General features: G+C 36.7%; 1 protein-coding gene across 7 annotated transcripts in view; it reads right to left on the reverse strand.

Moving 5' to 3' along the window:
- ZNF385D (zinc finger protein 385D) overlaps positions 1-20103 on the reverse strand; it is a 453016-nt gene that overhangs the window by 118463 nt on the left and 314450 nt on the right. For all 7 annotated transcript variants that reach the window (XM_085573190.1, XM_085573187.1, XM_021538112.4 and 4 more), the window contains one exon: positions 15849-15991. In XM_085573190.1, the coding sequence (XP_085429316.1) occupies positions 15849-15991 (143 nt within the window). The remainder of the gene's footprint in view (positions 1-15848; positions 15992-20103) is intronic.

Consider the following 20103-nt stretch of genomic DNA (forward strand, 5'->3'; position numbering starts at 1 on the left):
ATTGACCTCTATCACATCCTTTTTTAAATCATTACATGAATAAGCATTTGACACCTAATACACAATTGGATTCAGACATTCATCTTCACAGATCAAATATACTAATTTGCTTCTTTGTTTAATTCAGCTCCTTAATATTGATTAGAAGGCCAAATCTGAATATATTCAAAATAATTCATTTAACTGTTTGTCTAAGGAGGAGCCAGCAGGCAGTGATTGCAATAGAAGTGAGATATGAAAACCAAGTCAAGAAAATCTCCATAGTTAGAGCCATATACTTCCAGGGAAAACATTGTAATAGAGGCAAAACCTGTAGGGAAGAATTATCCAATATCACTAGAAAGACCAGTAGATTTCTTTAGCAAATAAATTCTACATATTTTTTTAAAAAACTTAAAAATGCTTACTTTAATGAATTATTTTTATGTGTTTACCCAGAGATGGATCTGTGAGGCTGTGTAGCAGATTAAACAACAAAAACAGGATTAAACTCTAATTTTATTTTTTTCTTTTATCTGGATAGAGCAATGAAAAAATGCTTTTAGGCATTAAAGCATTAATTTCACCTTAAGCATAGCTGTGATAGATATTCACATGAAAACAAAAATTATTGACGGTATCAAGCGGTCATCACTGTCAAACCCTGACTACCCAATACCGATAAACATTTTGCAGCATTTAGGGGGAAAACGTAAGGGAGTAGTAACTCATATCCAATAGGATAGAAGCCTAAAAACTTTTATATGGTACATATCTGTAAACCTTTTTCACTTTTCAGACTCTTCAGGCACGTTTTGTTTTCTAAGCCTTCTGTGAATATTTGCCTTGTTTTCAAAACACAACCAGAGCATAAAAACAGAGCCTTAAGGGCATGAATGCACTATCACTCCCTGTTAGAGAAATGGAAAGTAAATCAGAGCACTTTCCTAAAGAAGGAAAAAGCTTAACCAGACCCTAAGAATTGTCACTAGTTAATGGGGATGAACAATCTGCAGAACCAGTCAAGAATCATTTTGCTGAAGTTACTGATCTCTGCCAACCAGCTTAGGTTGTTCACACCAAAGAGCGCAGACATTTTCTGAACTGGCTAAGATGAGAGACTTAACTGAAAATTAAGCAAATGACCAATAGTCACAGACCTTCTCAGTAATCTGTAAATCAGGGACTTGTTGTAATAACATTGTAAGATAAAAGATGTATGGTAAAGCCAAAATTAAGTTACTCAGGGTTGACATCTTTTGTGCAAAATTAATGACTGATAAATAAGATTAAATAAAACAAAGCCTAAGGATGTGTTTTAAAAGACTATGGTGTCAATTTGAACTTTTAGGTTGAAACTCATTAGACTAACTCGAATAGATTTTCTTTTGTTCTACATGTTTCAGTATTGTTGGCTTGAGGAAGAAATACATCAGAGAGGCTACTTCAGGCTCAGAAAACATGAGGAGAAGAAAGAAAAACAACGTATGGCTATCTTATAATCTAGAGTTGGAGCTGGCTACAAACAACATTCAAATTAATTCCCAAGCTCACAAAAAGTCCCTACAAGCTCCTGTTACCACAGAGAATTTCAAGTTCAAAAACCACCTGAATACTGCTATATGTAAGATTGGCAACTTTTATCTAATAAGATGGCCAATCTCTTTAAGGTTCATCCCCATCAGCCAGATTGTTGTTCTTCAAACAAAACTTTGTCTAAGACTTGGTTTTTCTCTCTCATTCAAATCATATGATTTGAATGATCAGGAACAACTAAGAGAAACCAGAGATGTTTTTTATAGTATTACATAACAAAAGCCTAGCAAGACAACAAGTCCTTAGCATAGCTCAGAAGCCTGATATAATGCACATTTATCACCAGCAATAGCCACCTAAAAAAAAAAAAAAAAAAAAAAAAAAAAAAAAAAAAAAATCTGCTGATTATATAATCATCTTAAAACCCTGTGTAGGTTAAAGGCTTAAATGTTGTCAATGACAGCTAAAGACCAAAGCAGATGTTTGTTAATCCTCCTCTTATTTAAAAGAAGCTATAAGCTAAATAATACATTATTACAGTATTAAGTAGCTTTTTGCTCTGCTGATTAATCTTGTGTCTTACTGAAGAACTTAACAAATGTTTTAGATGTTTAACTACTGAACTTGAAGTTAGTCTTCACAACCTTTCTTCTGCTGTAATTTGGTCTGCAGAAATGATATTTTAAGAAACATAAATAAAATATTTATTGGGAATGTTTTATTGGGAGTCAAACTAGTATTAAGGAGAGATATTTATCAAATCACCAAATGAGTAAGAAAGGATGAGAATCTTAACACATTTTACACATTGTGTGTTCTGTGTTTTTGAGTACTGAATTGGTTATGTTCTGCCTTTTTGTCATTGAACTAAAGGACAATGAAGTTTTAATTTTACCAAAATTTACAATTTCTTGATTGTTTATATTAAAAGTAAATTATTTGCTTCTATTAATACTAATGCCATTAACCACAGAATTTTGTTTTTTGTACTTTCACCTGAACTGTTCAAGGGATGCTAAATTTAGCATCTCACAGAAAGAATCCTTTACCCTCAGGGTCTGCATCAATTTATGGGCCATATAACAGCAGCTTCTAAAAAAATTAAATGGAAGTTCTTTTTAAAATGTTGCAGTGGTTTCTAAAGAAACAGCTAAAGGAGATAGTTCTAAATGAAATAAAACTTTTCCCAATCAACTCAATGGGGAATATTTGTGTTCTACCAAATTAAAAAAAACCAAAACTACAAACTAATCTTCAGATACATAGTTTTTCTGCAGTTCAGTGTAATCTGAAAAAGACATTTCTTCAGGTTCTAAAAAGTCAGCCAGTTTGAAGAGGATATATTGTTTTTATGACATTAAATAGGAAACCTGAACACACAGTACCTGCTGAAAGGAGTATTTACCTTCATTTATTATTTTGTTTAATGGAAAATGAAGGCAGTTCAGACCAAAAATATATGCTATACTGTCTGTGCACATAAACGTATGAAAAATCCCCCTTTATTGGGGAATCCTTACTTCAGTAAGACTTTAGAACAGGGAGTGAACAGCTGTACTGCTCTGACATTTTAGAGTATCTAAGGGTTTGTTCTTAAACAAGGATATTCTCTGATTTCAGATACACACTCTTTCTAATTATGTGGTTGTTCATAGTTCAGTTTGAGACATATTTTTGCTAAGTACCAAGGTAATTTCTCTCTTTTCGTTCAAATTTAGAAGAAAAACATAATTAGGTTTCAAATAGCTTCCCTAAAAATGAAAAAAATAGGGATTTAGAGATCACAAACTTGCCTCAAAAACTTTCAGGAGATAACAAATCCCTAAGAAAAGCTTGTAAGTAAAAAGGAAAGGACCTGTTCATGCCAGGAATAAGGACAGAGGACTCTTTAGCTGGAAACTGGGTAATTTAACTCACTTTGTAGGGTTCCCACCATTACTTTTATGGGGCGTGTGTGTGTGTTAAGCAAATGAATCTTTCAAATACCTGTTCTGTGATATTTCTCTTTCCTTGAAAATCTTCTGCTTGTCTTCATACCTCTCTTCCTTCCCAAACACCACAGAGCCAGTATTTTCCAATCCTTTGGAAATTGCAGTCTCTTCACTGCCTGTCCTCTGTCAGGCACCACTCTCTCATGTTACTTCCTAGCACCAACAATAGCTTTTACTGCCTCCCAGAGTTGATAGTGCCATTTGGGAGAGCACTGCTATAATTAACTCAGGCATCACCCCTGTGATTTATCTTGGTCATCTGAGTCCTAGCAATACCAACACTGTAATGGGTTAGATCCATTAGCAAATCAGACCATTATAAACACAAAATATGAGTAACACAAAATACATTTTTTTTCTTCATTCACTTCCAGCTCCCACAAGCATAGCACCTTAAAAATAATAAGACTTTTACTATTTCTAGCAAGTCGAAGTTCATATTTTCTCATCTCTTCCTACTTAGACTACTTAGACTACTCAAGGAAATTTTGCTATGTATCTCTCTGCTTGGATATATAAGGCTATGTTAGGGAAGGGAACAAGCAAACTCAAATTACCACATTTGTAGTTAAAATAAACAAACCCTCCTGCTGATTCCATCTAGTTAAGTATGTTACCTCATGGGGGACTAGCACATGCCAAGACAACACATTTGGCTCAAGAACTTCCTAAAATATACCTCACCGAAGGCACAGTCTGGCAAGCATTGCTACTTGTGTTCTCAGCTCTTCTGGTCTTCTGTAACTTGTCAGAGCAGGCACATAAAATGCTTGGCTTAGTCCTGGCATTTTAATTTTTAACAAAGCATTGGCATGGTGGGCTACAGATAAGTTTAATGAAAACTGGACCTGAATGAAAGAAGTAAAGGCTGCAGATTTACATCTTTTTTCTATTTTCTTGACAAATGTTCCAGAGGTGAATGAATACCGCTGGCCTAAAATTTTCTTTCAGTATTCCTTTCACAGGCCTGTTATGTTCAACTTCAGGAATTCTTTCCATGGTCTCCATTCATTTGAATTGCTCTCTCTTGCATTCAAACATCCTGGCAGTTTCACAGTAGCAAATTACTGAGCAAAACTTCTCCCAGGCAGTTTTGCAGCAATGTTTTACACCATCTCTAACTGTAATTAAAAACATCTCTGTCCTATATAAATTTATTCTTTATCTGCCATTTTCCTTCACTTTTAGACTCTTCAGTTTTCCTTTGTGAGTCATTAAGACAACTTTAGCTCTAAACATAATTTTTTTATCATGTAAGAAAACTACACAATCTATTTAAATTTTTTCTTATAGTTTCTTACAAGAAATGTGTAAATGTGTAAATGTAATGTGCCATCTAAAACTTTTTCACTTGTGAATTCACAAAACTTTTAATTCTGGAAAAAATAATGCTTGTTAGAAAAACTCTGCTTTGTATTCTCTGAAATAGTAAGAATTTGATACTCATCTGTTTAATATAAACCAATACATTTAAAAGAGAAACACAGATTTCCTGAGGAGTACAGGGTTTTGTACTATTCTTTAATTAAATGTTTTAATTACTAATTTAATCTATCTGAATATTAACATAGGATTATTTGAGCATTCATTAACGCCGAAAGGAAAGATGCCAGGAAAAACAGTAGTTGCATGAGCATCTGGAATTCTATATCCAATTTTGCTGTACAAGTCCAACATATGACCCTTGGGGATTTTCTTCCCTTATCAAAAATATTATGATAAAATAAATTAGACAGGACATGGACATTAGAGAAATATTTCATCAGAGATTGCAACATGCAAGACTCCACATAAATGAGTTCTTCAGCATGTGCTATTTACCAGCCCAAACTACTGTGAGCAAAAAGAGTAGAAAAGAGACACAAATTTTCCATTATCATAAAGAATAAAAGTGTGCATGTGTTTTAAGGCACATTCTTGAATAGTAGAAGCACTGTTACAGTATACTATGAATAAACAATTAATGAAGTAACTGTGCCTAGGAATGCACTAACTCTGTCTGAAATTACCTGTCATGTAAACTCATCCTTTTTTCAAGATATCTTTGAAATTCCTAAGAACAAATTGCAGGTTGTTAAAAAAAAAAAAAATCTGCAAATAGCTATTCATCTATGCTAGAAACACAAGTGTACCTAGGGTTAGAAAAAAATCATGTCTTACTTTAAATCCTTCCAAATGTCTGTCTCATCAACAGAAATAACAGTGATTTTAGAATTTTATCACTTTTTTCATCCTCAGAGTACAGTAATAAAATCATTGCTTTAAATAATTCCTTTTCACTTTAATTGCAGCTTTTTAAAAATAGGTTAATAACCATCCATATTTAAACTGTAGATTTTATGAGTTATACTTATTATGTGAACCATTAAATTTTTATAGTCTTTCCAGAATAAAATAATCATTGATCTTTTTCATCTGAGTGCTATTAAGGCAAAAAGTGTAAGCATCAACCAATTAAAACATTATTTAAAATGCTTTACAAAATGCATAAAATTTAGTTTTAAGTAATTTCACTCATCAAGACTTGACAAATTTCAGGAGTAATTAATTTAATTTTCTTTATGAAAATGTTTTGCATTCAAAGCAAAATCCCGGGGGACCCTCAGCCCACAAAAGGCTGTGCTGTTGCCTTTGTCTTGTTTACTATGACTTCCCAAAAGCAAGTTGGCTCACAGTGCAGTACTCTCCAGCAAACGTGTAAGACAGGACAAGATGACTCAAAGTCTATTCCTTTGCTCTTCGTAATCACCAGCTAAACAAACAAGCATGTGAGATATTTAGATCCTATTGATTTCTTTAGGAACAAGAAACCATTTAAGCAAATGTTAAAAATACACTGAAAACAAAGCCTATAGCATGTAATTTTTAGCTATGTGTAGTCCTTTTCCCAGAGATCACTTCCAGCCTGCAACACTGTTAATGAAATTGTCTTCAAGTTTATACTCCATGGCCTACTGTGTGGCCATTTATACAATAGCAGAGTTATAAGCTTGTACAAACAGGGTGTTTGTGGCTCAGACCTGTTTAATTATGGACATGAGAACTGGTGGAGAATAGAAGTTCACCCATTCTCACATGGCAAGAAGGAGAAGCACAAACATCTCTTCCTCAGAGACAAGGTGCTCAGTCACTGGAGAGTATACACTGTGTGAAAAATCCTGAAAGAACTGTGAGCTATCAAACAGAGGATGAAAGTGCATGTACAATAAGCTCAGCTTCCACAAAGAGCAACACCTAACCTGCACCCAAAAATATGTACAATCTGCAGGTGGCCAAATGACCGCCAGCACTGAGGTATCTATAAGGACCTTGAATGAGGCTACGGAACAGAAGAGAGAAAGATGGTAGGTGCAGAAGGACAAACACAGGCAATGCTGTTTCACACATGCTTACACAAAATAAATCTTCCAGATAAATCAAAGCATATTTACCACAGACACACAGTAAACTCCGAAAATTGGACAGCAACCAGGAAATGGGTATTTTATTTGTATCCACATTACAGTTACAGAGATGAATTCAAGGATAGATATTATAATGTTCAATAAAGTGAAATGACAAAAACATCGGCTATCTTAAGATAACCTTAAGATTTGCTTCCCAGGAGAACACGCACCCTAGAAACCTGAATTTCTTCAGAAAGCAATCACGGAAGGTCAGAACACCCTTGATACAAATTTAACTTAAATAAAAATAAAACTTTATAATTGATATTTTTATGGTATCTACCCATTTATACTCAACAATCTCCTTGAAGGTCTCAAGTCTACTGTATTCTATGCAACGGGAGGTGACACCTGCTCATTATAAGCATAGGAGACTTCTGATTCCCTAATTGGAACATAATCCTGAAACTGCTCAAATAAGTTGTGGTAAGTCAGAGAGAGAGTTGGTTGTGTTGAAAGGAACCTGAAAAGATCGTCAATCCCCTGCCCTTGGCAAGGACATCCTTCACAAATCAGGTTGTTCAAAGTCTCACTGAACCTGACCTTGAACACTTTCAATGGTGAGGCATCTTCAATTTAATATCTTTAATAATATCTTAATATAATATAATAAAACGACATCTTTAAAATCTTCTTTGATGACATTGACAGAGGGATTGAGTGCACCCTCAGCAAGTTGGCAGATGACACCAAGCTGAGTGGTCCTGTTGACACATGTGAAGGACAGGATGAATGCAGATGGACCTAGACAGGCTGGAGAAGTGGGCCTATGGGAATCTCATGAGGCTTGACAAGACCAAGAACAAAGTGCTGTAGCTGGGTCAGGGCAACCCCTGATAACAGCACAGGCTGGGGATGAACAGATTGAGAGCAGCAGTGTTGACAAGGACTTGTGGGTGATGGTTGACAAGAAGCTGGACATGGCCCAGCAGTGTGCGCTCAAAGCACAGAAAGCCAATCCTGTCCTGGGCTGCATCCAAAGCAGCGTGGGCAGCAGGGCAAGGGAGAGGATTCTGCCCCTCTGCTTCCCTCTGCTGAAACCCCTTGGAGCACTACATCAAGCTTTGGTGTGTGCAGCCACACTGGTGTCCCCAGCACAGAAAGGATCTCTTGGAGTAAGTCCAGAGGAGGGACACCAAGTTGATCAGAGGGATGGAGCATCAGACGAAAGGCTGAGAGAATTGGGATTATTCAACCTGGAAAAGAGAAGGCTTCAGAGTGACCTGATTGTGGCCTTCTAGTACTTGAAGGGAACTTACGGGAAAGATCAGACAAGACTATTTACAAGAGCATGTAGTGACAGAACTACAAGTGCTCTTGTAGTAGGGAGGAATAGGCTCAAAAATAATGAGAGTAGGTTTAGATTAGAAATTAGGAAAAAAATATTTATTGTAAGGGTGGTGAGGCAATGGAACAGGTTACCTCATGGGAGTTACTTAAGGCCAAGTTTGAAGAGGCTCTGGGCAATGTGGTCTAGTTGAAGGTGTCCTTGCCCACAACAGGAGGGTTCAAATTAGACGATCTTCAAGGCTTTCTTCCAGCCCAATTAATTCTATTATTATATGATTCTATTAACTTCTCTGGACAATTTTTTCCAATGCATCACCACTCCCATAATAAACAATGGCTTCCATTTTAAAGCTATCCTTCTTTTTAGAAACATTCCCCCTTGTCCTATCACTACAGGCCCCAGTAAAAACTCTCTCACCATCTTTCTTGTAAGTGCCTTTAAGTACTGCTGGGCCACAATAAGGTGACCCAGAGTTTTTCTTCTCCAGGCTGAACAATCCCAACTCTCTCAAGTCTTTCCTTATAGGAGAGTTGTTCCACTGACCTGAATTTTCCTGACCCTCCTCATAACCTGCTTTAATACATCACTGTCTTTCACTGGAAACAGGTTGCTGTAATCCAGGTGGGGTTGTATGAGAGTAGAATAGAGGAGAAGAATAACCTCCCTTGACCTAATGGCCACACTGCTTTTGATGTAGTCCCAGCTAAAATTGTCCTTCTGGGATGTAAGCACACCTTGCCAGGTCATGATCATTGTTTCATGCATCAATCCCCCAAAGTCCTTCTCCACTGGGCTGCTCTCTCAGAGCCCCCAGTCCGTCCTGGTGCCAGGGATGCTCTGACCCTAGTGCATGAACTTATTCCTGGCCTTGGACTTCATAAGATTCACATGGGCCCAATGAAAGCAATTCAAAACACAGACAAGGTGTACTGCTACAACATAAGATAGTTCTAAGACAAAGGTAAGAAAAAATTTGTTATCTGAGTTTAAACTTGTAGGAGGTCCAACTACAAATTGCAAATAGATGAAAAAACATTTAAAGGAGATTGCAAAGGGACTAAGGTTGGATGCTCCTTAACAGGAACAAGTCCAAAGAACATAACAGCAATGACTGGAGAGAGGTCCTCGGGATCTGAGACACTACAAGCAGAAATAACATCCATGCAGTCACAGCTGACCATGTTTCAGGAGCACACATTTGTATCAAGTCAAAATATAAAGTCTCCTCCCTGTGCATGACATAGAGCATAGACCATACATAAAAACAGGCAGAGTATGCCTAGAGATCTCAATCCAGCCTAATCTGACTTAAAACCAGAAAAAGACAAAAAGCTTAATTTCATGATGCCTCCTGAGCTGTAAATCTTTCCTCTGCATCAGGAAATCAGTGTTTTACTGGTATTTCAAACAGAACCCAGGGTGTATCTTAAGGGTTTAAGTGCATGGGAGGTAAATCTGGCCAATTCAAATGACTGAATATTTCATACTGATGTTGATTTATCTCTGTTTTGGAAGCACCAAATAAAACATCTGAATTGCCAGGATCTTCTAGTGTTTACTCATTTCCTAACTCCTCTACTTCTCCTGCTGACTAAATTAAGCATTCTGGGCAGCAATGAAAATGTTATTATAATAATGAATTCCTGCACCCAGCCATTATTTTTGTATTGTTCCCTACTTTCAATAACATTCAGCTAAACAGTAATAAAGATATAGATTGTAAAGAGTATAGCTATCTTACAGTTCAACTGCAGTGCTATGTAAGGAAATGAAAAAGTCAAACCCTCTGTTTCTAGGTACCCGTAAATGAGCAGTTACTCAAAGATTGGCCCCAGAAGCAATAATCCCTTCTGTTTGACAAATGAAAAATTTGGCACACTATAGTACTCCACATGATAAAGGACCTTCTCATGGAAATAACATTAAAAATCAGCACAAACTATATTTTTACTGCCAAGTCCTTATATATAGGCAATATTCCATTTTGATTCACATCAGACTTAGCCATTGTGTTGTTGCCTGATTATCCTCTTCTGGAAACAAAGCATTCTAACAACATGTCATCACTACTGAACTTGAAAGGACTTTATATGAAGAAAAATAGTCTCGTTATGCTGCTTGCTCAATTAAGTTAAAAAGCATAAGACAAAACCATTATGTATTGGCATACAAAAGATTTGACTTTATTTTTTAAATTTCAGGCTGATAACATTTAAAAAAACTAACATGTACTTCAGAGTCCTCCTCCAGTCTTCACTATCAAAACACTACTTCTTATTCATAACATCTAGAAAATTGGCACATCATTTCTACAGCACACATCTCCCTTCTAGATAAAATAACTATCCAGGACAAGAGCCTGAGGAAAAGGTTTTTTAAATCTCTTCTGACAGCTTTCTGACAGGTTTTCTCTGCATTTCCTGGCATAATCCTTCCCAGAAATACTTCTCAGCAAGCAGGTTTTCTCCACCGTCCATTTCTATCAACTGTTTGGCCACAATAGAAGAAGACTATACCTACAAACACAAGCATCACCTCTATAAATAGAGTGTAGTCTTTGTGCTGCCCTGGAAGCTGCTGGGTTGTTGCATAGGGCTGTTTTCAGGAAGCAAGGAGCAGCACACTGGCATTCTAACCCAAGTTACCACTAGAGCCCCAACCTATGGGCAATGGACACTGTTAACTCCTCCTCCTCCTTTCCCATAACGAGGGGAAGGTGACATGGGAAGATCTTAATAGTGAACGAGGGGCTGTTGGCATAGAACAAGCAAACAGGAAAATCAGGGAACTGAAGAAGGATTGTTACAGATGGATCATGAGAAACTTGTCTGTAGAGTAACAGTTCATTTTCCATTCATGTTTAGTACAACTCTGACATTGCCACTGCTCTTCCAAGTCATACTTTTCCAGTCAAAACTGTAGTGATGTTTCTTTCCAAAGCATGCTTATTTGGAAACTTTTGTATTAACAACAAGGCTTTAATTTGGAGTTAGGGATGGAACTTTTCAAGCAACATCGCTCTTTCTGTTTTCAAGCATTTATGCAGATCTTCTACACTGTGTACTTCTTCCTTTACAGATTGTGCTCATATTACAAAGTATGATAAAGTATTTTTGCAGATTTTTTTCAGAAAGATGGTTAGCATATCCTTCAAAGAATGAACAATGAGTGCAATGCACTGTCCAATTTTCTACCTTGTAATGGCAAATGCCCTGCATTTCTAAAATTTAAATTGTGTCTCCTGATCAAGAGACTGAAATGTATAATTCTGAGAACTTTGGAAATAGGCAAAACCCAGTTTCTGATGCATCTATGCTTTGGAGACTACCAAAAAGTCTACATAAGATTTTTTCTGTCATAGGGTCCATCAGCTAGGGGCTGATGCTGATATCTTGCAAAACTAAGCATCTCCTCTTAGACCAGAGACCCACTAACATTTTTCTACAAGTTAGTTAACTTCTAGACTTTGTTGCTTTGTGAAATTTCTCTGCAAACAACCATCGGCTCATGAACAGAATACGCACATTCACATGCAAAGACTAGTAGATGCTTAATATAACTGTTCAAGCTTTGCATCTTTAAGAACTAATTTTTAGACGTATGCAGACTTGAAGCTTCTCTCTGCAGATGAAAATGCAGAAATATAACAAATATTTGCTAAATGATCTCAAATTATTTTCAGAACAATTTAATTATTTTTCCATTATTCTGAAAACATTCAAATCCTATTTTAAAAAACTACATAAGATTATTTATAGCCATAGTTTCTCTCATTAAATAAAATTTAGCCATTTAAATCCCATCCAGTTTATCTTTTTAGATCAGATAAACTTGCAGTGAACCTGGGATTCTTCAGGGTCTGTTCTAGTGGGGTGTTTTCAGTTTAAACAGCTGTGTTGTTACAATTTCCTTTTACATGTGACTTGAGGGTACCCATTTGCTTCACAATTAAGGACATAGCACCTACAAATGTTCAGCTAACCAGATTGTTAATTGCTATGTTTGCTTTATGCTTTCTCATATAAATAGAAAATATTCCTCCTGAAACTGTATGGTTCAAAGGTTCAAACATTATCTTCCTAACTTTTCTCAGGTTACTCAGTATTTTTCTTTTCCCTCTACTCTCTGTCGAAGGATATTACTAATATAGGTTTGCATACTCCATGTTATCTCTTCTAGTCTCTGCTTCAATGAAAGCTTTTGCCTTTGTGGAAATCAGTGCGGAATGTTTTCTTCAGAGGCAGCCAGCAAAAATTGAGCTGGTTTTAGAGCAAAGTCATCAGTAACAAATAAATAAATTGTATGCTTGTGATAAACTGAAATTGAGTGAAATATGTTAAAAAATACACCTTACTAAGATTATTTGCAATACTTAAGGTTTGTATTTGGTTTTATTAATTCTTATGTACATGTCTAACTTTCTCCACTGGTAAGTTACTTTTGCTTCCACCTCTCCTAATATTTCTATCTAGTTCATCTGAATTCTCAAATTCCCTGAAGATTGTCTTTAGATAAAATTAGAAGCATAACTGCTTAATAAATAGGAGCATTGCTCTGTAAACATACAATACAATGTCAGCACTTCTGTCATGTGATTTCTGAGTGGAATTTAATATATGAGCTGTGAATAGCTTATGACCATTCCCATAATGTGGGATTCATGTAAATGTAGATGCAGCTGAGCCAGTCCCTCATTACAGTCTGAATAGATGAATGAGAACTTTCAGGGGTCACTTCACTTCATGCCAAAGTATATATACCGCTTTCATTGCAAGCTACCTTTGTGCATTTTTATCCATGCATAACTTGGAGAAATTGCTGATTTTTCTGCATTATATTTTGTGAAGACGCTTACGCTGATTAGCTCAGATGCCTTTGTCTATCACAACCAAACTCTCACACTAATTAGAATTGAGAGAGACTACTTATTTTCTATGAAATACGTCTGAACTTTTATTTAAATTTCAACTTGGTCATGCTGTTTTCAAGTAAAGGCTGTTGAAAAGTGGCCAATAAAAGGCCAGAATTCTGGACTTCCCTCTAGCCTTCTGAGGAGTAGTCCAGACATGCTGCCAAACTCATTTGTTCCTGTGGAATTTGTTCCTGTGAGGGTCAAGAGATCTTTAGAAATCCATTTCCTATGACTCAATTTATGACCCTCATGTCTCAGTCAAGAGAAATAATTATTTATTGACAACATGAAGAGAACATCCAGTTCAGGTGCTCTGTTATGGACCACTTGTTTGACCTGTGTTTAGCCCGGAGCATAGATGATTCTCCACTAACACTGCATAGGATTGTCAGTGAAGTCTACAAAGAAAAAGCATCATCAACAGCTGCAGTCAATCATGAACAGGCATATTTATGAAGATAATTTTTTTATTAAACCCTTTTTTCTATCTCACATTCACATAATGAAGCCCCTGACAGAAGCTCTGTTTAAAGTCTAACATGATGTGTGGGTTAACTTCTTCTTGGGCAGATAATGGTCAGTGATTGACGTGTCCCCAAAAGTTTTGTTGGCTTGGAGAGAATTTCTGGAACCGTACAAAACTACTCATCTAGTTTATACATTTGGAGGTTGCTGCTAACCATCCCTGGCATATGAGCTAAACATAGCAGCGTTCAATAATGTGCTGTTCACAAAGAAAATGGGAACATGGAGGATGATGCTGCATGTCAGCACACATGATGAGAAGGCAAAGGTCACTTAGCAAGGCATAAACAATTCACTTAGCAAGGCATAAACTATGAACAGCAAGGCAGGTGACAGCAGTTCTGATGACAGCATCCTCACACTCAGGACTGACATATCTGCCAAAGGTGGACTTGGCAGATGGCCACACATCACAGCAAGCAGTATTTTGCATGGAAACAGATTTCAGAATGCTGTTAAAAAGGGGTTCAAGTCTCACCCCTGAAAACTAGGCTCACTTTACCAGTGCTCTTACCAAATTATATGCTACTAAGATAATGTTCAGGAATAACATGGTTTTGATATGAGTCTATTTTTACTTTCTTACTTCCAAATTAATATAAGCATGACTTATCAACCCCTCCCTCAAAATAATTATAGTAGCAAAGCAGTTTGTGTAAGAAGAAAGTAACTGGAAATTTATAGAGTAACAGGATTAACAATTATTAACATTCATTATTAAAATTCTATTTCAGCTATATAATTAAACAATTAGCAAAACAACTTGAAGACTATGAACCATGGAAAATCCTGAGGAAGAAAAATACAAGAAATTCTAATAGATATCTTTTAAAAATTCAGCTGGCCTATTGCATTAACTACAAACAGTGATCACAACTGGTTAAAATATCTCAAATCTAAAACACACTAAACAAGTCTAAAGTTGTATACATTTCATTATGGGTTATCAGTACCATTAAACCCAGACCATTTCAAAACCTTGCAGCATACTAACACACCTATAAATTTAAAGTTTACTTGTAATAGCCGTTCACTGACTGTTTCTGTGCTTTTTAAGACTTGTAGTTTGTAGTTTCTCTGTTAATGCTGTGAATTTCTTGAATTGTATAAATAGTTTTGACAATTAGCTTATTTTAATTACTTTAAAGCAAAATTAACATCTATGAAAGGTGAAAAATATTTAAATACAGAAATTTCCTATTGATTGCTATAATTTTTTTCTTAAATGCATATGATCCTTTACTACTCTTAATTATTTTAATTATGATTTCTGCATGTCAATTAGAATTGGTTCAGAATAGAAAATTCCACCCCCTCTCTGTCTCTCAAAGTAGGTAAGCACAAATATTCTTAAGAGGGGTTTTTTGTATATAGAGTATATCTAAACAAGGAAGAGAGCACCCAAAAGTAATTGAAAAGGGGCATAATTCTATAAAGTCAAAACTAACATAAAACCAATGCAGACCCTTTTTTTTTTTAGAGCAGTAATTATCTCAGCCTGAAACAGGAAAATTGGAACATTGATGACATATGTCAGTAAATTAACTGAAATACTAATGAAGAAATAGGATTTCTATAATCATACATAGCATGACTAAGTAAAAGAAAAAAGGGAGGAAGCTATCCTAGTTTAAACCTAAGACATGAGAAAAAACACATCTTAACCTGAAAAAAATACCCTGGATTGTTTCCCACTGAATAGCTCGTAGAACAGCTAATTGTTTTAATTCTTATGTTATTAAAGTGTTTTCATCTTTAGGCTCTGTAAATTTTTAGTATTTCTCAGGAAGTGTGTTGGAGATGGGATGTAGAATCCCATTGCTCTGAAACTTTTCCTCTCTGAGAGTTACAGTGAACTGTAAGTTAGTGAAGCTCTGAAGGTCCTAAATTACTGTGGGATATTCACAAACCCTGGGACTGAATATGGCCTGAAACTTTATTGCATGTCACTTGGGATCATATAATTCTTTTCCTTCTACATTTCTTCTGACTTATACACCCAGGTAGGCTTCTATTTATGGCCTATCAGCGTGTCGGAAAGAGCTATTTGGCCCTCAGTAAGGGAGAGGATATTCCAGGTTTAATGAAGTACATAAAATCCTACTTTGTGCCCTCTCGAGTCTTCCATGGAAGCTGTGGCTCGGTGTAACTGTTGGGAGAGTACTTACTGCATTGAAGTTGGGGAAGAGATTCACTGCTGCGGCAGTGTCCAGAGGAAACGGGAGGAACGGCTTAATATCCAGCGATGGCTGCAAGGGTGGTGCAGGAGGACGCACCAGGGCTGGGAGAGCAGGGCTCTGGCATGTACCACCTGCATGCAAAAAGAGACAGAAAGCATTCAGCAGGCGATGTGATTAGCCAGGGGGGGATAAAAGCCAGCACGCCCACACACAAAGCAACAATAAAAAGACAATACTGGATCAAACAAATACATTTTGACTTATCCAAAAATTACTGCATTAGTGAAAAAAAGCACAGCTGACTCAGTGACTGAGCTGGTTATAATTCTTTGCCAGCAATTGCTTTAGGTTTCAGTCTATTGTGATTAGAATTACCTTATGAACCATTTATTTCCATGGACAATCTGGAACAACAGTTCAGCATATGTCTAACTTCCTTTGAGACCTTCAGCTAGTTTCATTGTCTTATAATTTCAGCACTTCATCCCTACCCTGTTGCTCAACCCTACAAAGGCAGATTACTCAAAAAGATTAAGAACAACTTGCTTATCAGCTCAGCAAAAGTCATGCTATTTGCAGACTTCTGTTTTCTTAATTAAATGCTCACTCATGGAGCCAACGGCTTCCGTTTCAACCTAAACCTCACAAACAGAACATACCTTGCTGCCTCAACAGTTGATCAATACAAATGTAAAAATAACAGTTTCAGGAGCCACTGAAATTCTGTTTATGGGAAGGTACCAATGAACACTTTCTGCTCTTTGCAAGGGGTGGAGCTGATTTAGACTCTGTGAAGCAGAAATCTCCTCCCAGCAAACCACCAGCTCTGTGGGAATGTAATGCAAATGAAGAAATCCCCTTGCATACCAATAAGGTACTACCTATTTGCAGTGGACCTTATTTTGCTTATTTGTTTGCCCCTGGCCACAGCCAGCTACAAGCTGGAAGGATCCAAGTTCATTCTCTGCTTTCAGTGTCTCCTATATTGGTTGTACTCCAAAACATCAATTCTCTGTTAATTAAAGACTATTTGGATCCTAGGAAACTGTTAAAATATGCCAGTGTTCTTCTAATCTGAGAGGCAGGCAACAGACTGTAAAAACCTGCTGGTAAGAGTCCAAGAAACATTGAAAAAAAAATGAAAGGGGAATTTTGTCCTACTCACTGAACAGGGACACAGGCAGACAGATCAACAGAGGGAGAGATGTGAATTTTTTTTCCTTTTTACCTCTCATACATACAGACATTTTATTAGACAAGTTGCATACATGCTTTAAGAGTGCAAATATAAAGTAGTCAGAATGATATATGACATCTCTCCATATTTGGCCAGCAAATCTGCTAACAAGGTTTGTCATGTTATACATCTAATTGAGGGCTAAAAACATAAGACTTAATTAACCAGTAGTAGAAGATCATCCAAGTTGTGCTTCTAGATATAAAATCAGCTGGAGCCAGATTTTGAAGACCGTATTTTTTTGCCAACTTTCAACTCCTCTGTGAAGCGTTTCACTAAGAATCACTAGTAAATTAAAGGTAGTGGATTAGGGGGGTCACTGCAATCTCATTATAGTTTTTAATTCCAAGAATAACTACCATTTTTGGTTTAGTTTCTACATTGTACCTCAATATAAGTGTATAAGAAATCAAAAGTTTTTGAATTCAGCAGCTGAGGATATAGGCAACAGAAAAGCAGACCACAAGCAGCATAGAATGATAACGTATTTGATTGCCATTGCTTTGGCAATTGTTACATTCCCATGACATGGTTACAAAAACACTGTAAAAATAAATCTAACAGGTCAGAATGATGATAAGGTAGTGTTGAGCATGCCAATCATACTACCTCAGAATAGGAAAGACCCATAAAAATACTTTTCAAAATGCTGGAAATACTTAGCTTTACTTATATAAAATTTTCACACACCATGAAAGGAAGAAGTCACTCTTACTAAAGGAAAAAAAAAAAAAAAAAAAACAACCCAGATTGCACCTGAGATTGTACTGAATCACACAGACATTTCAAGGTGAGCATTTGGCAATAGCAAAGAATTTGAGGTTAATCAAACCTTCTGTAACTCACAAATGCAAATGTAAACTGGAGTGAGAAATGTCACCTGTGCTTGGGGACACAGTTTTTTGGGTGTATAATCCCAGTGCTACGGAGAAGATCTTCAAAGATTCAGATTACCTAGAACAACAGCATTGCTATCCCAAACTCATCTGAGATAACAAGACACGGAGGATGAAATATTTCTATTCTGTGATCCTTTCCTGTGGCATGACTCGGCACTCACGCACCTGCTGCTGCCAGCCAGAGCAATGCAAAGCCATCTGGGGACGAGAACAAGCTTTAAATGGAAAAATCCAGCCAGCTCTGCAGGACCTTGGCTGGCACTCAGAGCCTCTGGAACAGATTTTTAAATCTACCACAGTCCTGGCTACAGTGGCACACAAAATTAGTATGTTCAGGAGCACAGCTGCTCTCTGTTTTTTCAATAGTGTCAGACATGTCCCTAAATGATGGAGCATGTGAGAGGCATCATGAAATCTGAGCCTTTGCTTAAGAACTTCTCTAATATTTATGGATGCAAAAATTAGCTTCTCTTTCCATTTAATGTGCACAGAGTTTTAGTCTAGAATCTGCAACAGAAAAACTGAAGCAATGGCAACCATTTTTGTGACTCAGCTTATCTTGGACAACCTTTGAGAATGTCAGTGTTAACTATTTCACACCTAATTCATTAGCAGAGGGATGGAGAGGGGTAGACACCCGCTGGGAAGAGTTCTTGAAGAGTGTGCACAGACAAATTCCAAGTGTTAGGGAATATTGGATTACAATGAAGAACCATAAAATTTGCTTATGACTATTTTGGTATTGTGTAGGATAAGTTTCTCTACAAAGCCCTCCACAGCATTCCCTGAGCAGATGCAGCATTGCCAAACAACACACAATGAGGGTGAAGGTTCAATGTCAGCCTTTTTACAAGCTTTCTACCAGCAAGGTTTGGATAACATTGTACCAATAAAACTAGGAAAAAATCCTACAACACTGATAGGTTTTGTCCACAGCCTGCGCTTAATGCTCACTATTACTATTATTACCTGAAGTTCACATAGATAGCCTTGTCTTTATGAAGACCATGCTATACCTTAAAATGGCAGGATAATACAGTTTTTCTAACTCCAGTCTTACAAGGTAATGATGTTAGAGTCTCGTGTCTTTCTAAAGAGGAGGAGAATCAGATTCTAAAGGGAGATGAATGTTCAGACATTTGAGAAATTCACGTCAACAATGTTACCTTATTTTTCTTTGTAGGGAGACCAAAAACAATACTACTTAGAAGTTTAATCAGCTCAGCATTTTGACCAAGTTTGCAGTAATAATTTGTTTCTTTAATTTTCAGACAATTTAAATCACAGGCAAGATAATCTCTTGGACAGAGGCACTGGCTATACATCCAAAGTAAGTGTGAGCCCAAAAGTTTGGGGAAAAGCTTGCAACAAACCTTAGCCCCTTCCTATATCACATTGAGAACTCCTCCAATGCCTATCAAACATCACATTTTTGCACAGCAGTGTAGTTCTGTGTCTCCAGCTGTAACCAGACATTTTGCCCTACTACTGGGTAATCTGGTTTGAAATACAACACCATCTTCTGGGCACAGACAGCCCACATACTACAAAGGCATGTGAGACACATGAAGTTCATGCTCTTGGTGACACAGCCCAGTCAAGTGGGTTCTCCTTCTGAAACCACTGGTGATATGAACTTCATCAGCATAAGACCTTTCTTCCCCAAACCAAGGGAATATGACAGAAACAGATGAAGAGATGATTCCTGCTCATTGCACCTCAAATTGTCCATTCCATGGCAAATTGGCACTTTTTTTTTTTTTTTTTTTTGAGTATGAATGGGAACAAATACTGGTGTCTGTCCTTTTCCCTGCTTCCCCTCTACCCCATTTTGATTTTAGAGACCATGTTTCACTATGGAACTGGAAACAGATTTTAAAATGAGAATTATTCTAAAACAAAGAAACCATGTGTCATTAAAAATGCTTAAGTTTGAATCTTGTCTTCACAATTTCTTTGGTGACAAATCTCTACAAGAAGTCAACATATTCTGGGGGAAATTTTGCGTTGAATGAAACTGCACTTACTGAAAAGAAAATTTCCCATATAAATTTTTGTGCCCAATTCACCTGAAATTTTCCTTGGATCAGTGTTAGGTAAAGAGTAT

This window comes from Lonchura striata, chromosome 2 (assembly GCF_050655825.1).
Source record: "Lonchura striata isolate lonStrDom1 chromosome 2, ASM5065582v1, whole genome shotgun sequence".
Lineage (NCBI taxonomy): Eukaryota > Metazoa > Chordata > Aves > Passeriformes > Estrildidae > Lonchura > Lonchura striata.